Below are 5,000 nucleotides of genomic sequence, written 5' to 3'. Positions count from 1 at the left end.
AACCCCCCTCTGTCTCCATTTCCCTTTCTTTCATTCTCTCTCTCTCTCTCTCTCTTTCTCTCTCTCTCTCTCTCTCTCTCTCTCTCTCTCTCTCTCTCTCTCTCTCTCTCTCTCTCTCTCTCGGAAATTAATATGACTATATAACCCCTACACGAAACTGGTTAAACGTTTAAGCAAAATGTCAGTATGGCATAGACATATCCATTCATAAATTCAAATAGGGTGAATGTCATTGGTTTATCCACCTGCAAATAATTGGTAACAAAATAGGCATTAAAGCCAGACATATTAACTCTCTGCACATAAAGAAACAGGTCCGAGGACCCAGTATCTGGATAAACCTAACACAAAATATTAGAAACATCTACAATCTAATTACTTTCAAAAGGAAATTGAAGGAGCTATTTTTGAATTGTCAATGACATCTAATAATTAAATGAAAAGCCAAACCACGTACCTTTATTTCTAATGATGTAGCCAATTTATATGATCTTATTTTATAATTCCCCTACGAATGAACTTCATAATATCTTCAGTTATTTTGTATTACTGTACACTGCCCTGCATATGAACAAAGAAGAACCAATACAAATAATGGAAGTAAGTGTTTTGAATTTGATTCTCTCTCTCTCTGTCTCTTTCTCTGTGTGTGTGTGTCTCTCTCTCTGTGTCTCTCAATCGCTGTCTCTGTCTCTCTCTCTCTCTCTCTTTCTATCTTTCTCTGTCTCTGTGTGTGTCTCTCTGTCTCTCTGTGTGTCTCTCTCTCTGTCTCTGTCTCTCTATCTCTATCTGTCTGTCTGTCTGTCTGTTTGTCTCTCTCTCTCTCTCTCTCTCTCTCTCTCTCTCTCTCTCTCTCTCTCTCTCTCTCTCTCTCTCTCTCTCTCTCTCTCTCTCTACTCTCTCTCTATTCAGTCGTTAATATTTCTTTATATTTATTCTCCGCATATTTTCACTTTCCCTTACCTGCATTCATTTGATGACAGTTACAATGAAAATGTGGCAAGAGTATTACAGTCACTCAAATATATCAAGTGATTACATATAAGGCATTTTGACTCTTAATAATAAGAAATATGCCTTCATCGCACCTTGCTGCTCCCGCGGTATTAGCGATTTCGATTGGTGTCCGAAAGCAATCATATGATAAATACTCGATTTCTAAAGACCTATAGTCAAAATTGTATTCACGGATAATCTAAAAATATAATTCCCTTGAGTTTCACTTTATATAAGGTATATACAAGTATATACAACATATAAAACTTTTTTGCTTTTTATGAAAGTAGTAAGCTTTATATACACGAAGCTGAAGCCAACGGATTCTTTTCGGGACAAAGTGTTTACGACCGGAAATGGTGCAAATTTACATGGTGTTTGTTTTTTGTTTGAGCTTGTGAATTGTTTTTTCCTTGAAGTACTATTGCATAGAGATATGAAAGTTGTAAGGGTACATTAATCACCGGTGACTGTTGCCTGTTTAGCGATTTTTTCCCTGTCTTAATTGAAAATAATTTATTCTAACTTGCATCTGACCTAACGCTCAGTGAAGGGCCCTGGGAAGAAACACTGTCACGGATGCGCAGAAGCAAGGGGACCGAGCTTGTTCTTGACCAAGGGATGGGCTCCGCCTCCACAAATGATGACGTCATGAGCTCGACGCGTCCGGCATCAAAACCCGGACGCGAAGAGTTTGCGTCCGGGCTGTAACCCGGGACGTCCGGGGTTTGGAGAAAAAGGGGATGACAGCTTATATATTAATGATTAGCTTCAAACAATTTTTTTTTTCCGAAATCCATGTTAAATATAATAACAACAGAGAGTATACTTTGATTATTGTTTCTTTTATTGTTTTCTAAAATTGATAATGAAACGCGTAACAACGATAAGCAACATGTCAGTAGTCGCAAATCACACTATTTACACTTTTAAAGATGGCTTCAACTTTTTTTTTCATCTTATAGTAAGTAGCATTTACCTTCACTGTTCATGATGATTACAAGTGCTACTATTGATATTGGGTATATGTATATATGTATATATACTATATATATATATATATATATATATATATATATATATATATATATATATATATATATGTGTGTGTGTGTGTGTGTGTGTGTGTGTGTGTGTGTGTGTGTGTGTGCGTGTGTGTGTGTGTGTGTGTGTGTGTGTGTGTGTGCGTGTGTGTGTGTGTGTGTGTGTGTGTGTGTATAATTGTTATTGTTTCTGTGGTCATGATATAAATCTTATTGCTACTGTACTTTGGCGTTGGTTCTGGAGGCGTTATTATTCCATAAATATTTTTTTACCACTAATGTTACTATTACTGTAACGTAAATATTTTTCATTGTTATACTTATTATAAATATCAATATTATCGTCATGATCATTATTAGTGTCAGTAGTAGTACTATTACTATTCTTATTGGTATCTGTTATTGCTATTATTATTGTTATCATTATTGTTATTAATACAAGTTTAATCATTATTATCGTTCTTGCATTTTTCTTATTATTACCATTACAATTATTAGTAGTATCATTATTAGTGTTATTATTGTTATCATCATTATAACCATCAGTATTATCATTATTATTATAACCATTATAAAGTTAACAACGGTTACTTACGGTTACTGTTCCAATATCTTTAACATTTAAATTTTCGTTCTTATTACATGAATATTGTTATAAGCGTTGTGACAAATATCATTATCATTTCCATTTATGTCATTGCTATACTGACATCATCTTCATTGTTATTACTATTATAGCTAACATCTTTATTACTTTTATAGGCATATATATATATTTTATATATATATATATATATATATATATATATATATATATATATATATATATATATATATATATGTGTGTGTGTGTGTGTGTGTGTGTGTGTGTGTGTGTGTGTGTGTGTGTATATATATATATATATATATATATATATATATATATATATATATATATATGTGTGTGTGTGTGTGTGTGTGTGTGTGTGTGTGTGTGTGTGTGTGTGTGTGTGTGTGTGTAGGTGGGTGCTCCACGCATAGGGTGATGTGAAGCGATGGTGTGGTAGTCTAGTTAGTGTTAAGTGCTTGCATGCCTCCTCGCTTGCAGCTGCCACCGCTGACTAGCCTAGTGCGAAAAAGGGAGCAGCGCTGCATAAGCCTCCCCGTGCCAATGCACAGCCTCTCCTTCATCGACTCCTGCAGTGCCTCCTAGTGGCCTCCCATGGAAATTGGGTACCTTGCAGTCCCAGGCTAAACTGTGGGGGATCTTGGAGCAGCAGGAGGCCCCAGAGGTTCAGGATCATGGCCCATCGGCCTGTGGACACGCCCTGGCCCTGTACCAACTTCTGCCCCCAAGGCCCCCTGGGGTTAATGGGAGGCTCGGGGGAGGTGGGCCTTGCCATTCCTCCTCCCCCCAGATATAACCAATCGGCAGTGATCATCGTAAAGGGAAAGGTTGGGAGGAGGGGAAAAGTCCCTCCCACCCAGCAAGTGAGGCAGACTGTGGGCCCTGCTGGGGGGTTAACTGCTGGAGCACAGGCTGGGAACAGGAACTGCTCTTCTCGCCTGCACTCTGGCAACCACCAGCCCAGAGTGAAGCTTGTGGGAGAAAGCCCTCGGGAACCCTATAGGTGGATGATGAGACCCGCAGCCCGCCACCCCCTTTTATGTGGGGCAGCGTCGGCGGGGGTGGTAGAGTTGGCATTCACCCGTAGTAACAGCCCGAGGCTGAATTGCAGGGGAGAAGTCAGGGTTGGGGCTTGGAACGTCTATTCTTTGCGTTAGGATGATCGGTTACTTCTGCTGTCGAGGGAACAGGGGAGGCTGAGAGTTGAGGTGGCTGCGCTCTCAGAGGTGAGGAGACCTGGCAGTGGCATGATCAGTCTAAGTGGCTACACCCATTACTGGTCGGGCCACAGCGACGGTCATCACCTCCAGGGAGTAGCCATTGCCATCTCCAGCAGACTCCAGCCCTCGGTAGTTGAGGTTACTCTTGTTGATGAGCGTATAATGGTATTGAGACTGAAGCTATCTTTTGGCTTCATGTCTCTTATTGCTGTGTACGCTCCTACCGATGTTTGTAAACTTGACATGAAAGAGATGTTCTATGCCAAACTTGCAGACAGATGTCCCCAGCGAGATATTTGCATTGTTCTGGGTGACTTCAATGTGGTATCTGGTTGTGATCAAGCTGGCTATGAGATGTCTGTTGTTCCCCATGGCTCAGGAGCTGATGCCAGTAGTAAGAATAGGCTCCTTTTCCGGGACTTTGCTAGGTCCCAGAAATTGAGGATTCCTGGCTCCTGGTACCATCACCCAGACCCACATCGTTGGACATGGTACAGCGGTGTGGGTAATGCAGCCAAGGAGATTGACCACATACTCGTTAGCACTCATTGGAGGATCCTCCAGAATTGGAGGGTGTACAGGAGTGCTGAGTTCTGTGGTACTGACCATAGATTGGTTGTGGCTACCCTCCAGGTCCACTTCAAAACTCCCCAGCGGTCAAATGATCACCCTAGGGTGTTTCATTTGGACAGGCTGAGGGAGGGGGAGTGTGCCCGTGGTTTTCCTGAGGGAATCTCCGGTCGTTTCACAATGCTCGACAGTCTGATGGACCTTGTTCTCCTGTGGGATACCTTTAAGCATGAAATGCTTGATGCAGCTCAAGATACGATTGGTGTACACCAGAGAGCAATACAGAATTCCATCTCGCAGGAGACACTGGAAGCCACAGATGCTTGTTGTGCGGCTTGTCTGGCAGGGGATCGGGAATTGCACCGGTCTCATGTGTGCAGAACTCGGTTATTAGACTTATAGCAAGACTGTATACTGGTACTAAAAGTGCTGTAAAGTGTGGTAGGGGCCTGTCAAGCTTTTTTCCTGTTCGTTCAGGAGTGTGGCAAGGCTGTGTCCTTGTGCCAACTCTTTTCAACACTTGCATGGACTGGATACTGGGCAGAGTTACTGTTCAAAGTCATT

The 5,000-nt window shown here is 41.3% G+C and overlaps 1 protein-coding gene across 1 annotated transcript in view; it reads left to right on the top strand.

Moving 5' to 3' along the window:
- LOC113808085 (fibroin heavy chain-like) overlaps positions 1-5,000 on the top strand; it is a 16,014-nt gene that overhangs the window by 6,536 nt on the left and 4,478 nt on the right. The window contains exons 7-10 of the mRNA XM_070137100.1: positions 3,198-3,385; positions 3,804-4,023; positions 4,210-4,324; positions 4,559-4,698. Coding sequence (XP_069993201.1) covers positions 3,198-3,385; positions 3,804-4,023; positions 4,210-4,324; positions 4,559-4,698 — 663 coding nt within the window. The remainder of the gene's footprint in view (positions 1-3,197; positions 3,386-3,803; positions 4,024-4,209; positions 4,325-4,558; positions 4,699-5,000) is intronic.

The sequence above is a fragment of the Penaeus vannamei genome, chromosome 22 (genome assembly GCF_042767895.1).
Source record: "Penaeus vannamei isolate JL-2024 chromosome 22, ASM4276789v1, whole genome shotgun sequence".
NCBI lineage: Eukaryota > Metazoa > Arthropoda > Malacostraca > Decapoda > Penaeidae > Penaeus > Penaeus vannamei.
The sequence above is the reverse complement of the archived record's forward strand: the minus strand, read 5'-3'. Positions and strand labels throughout refer to the sequence as shown.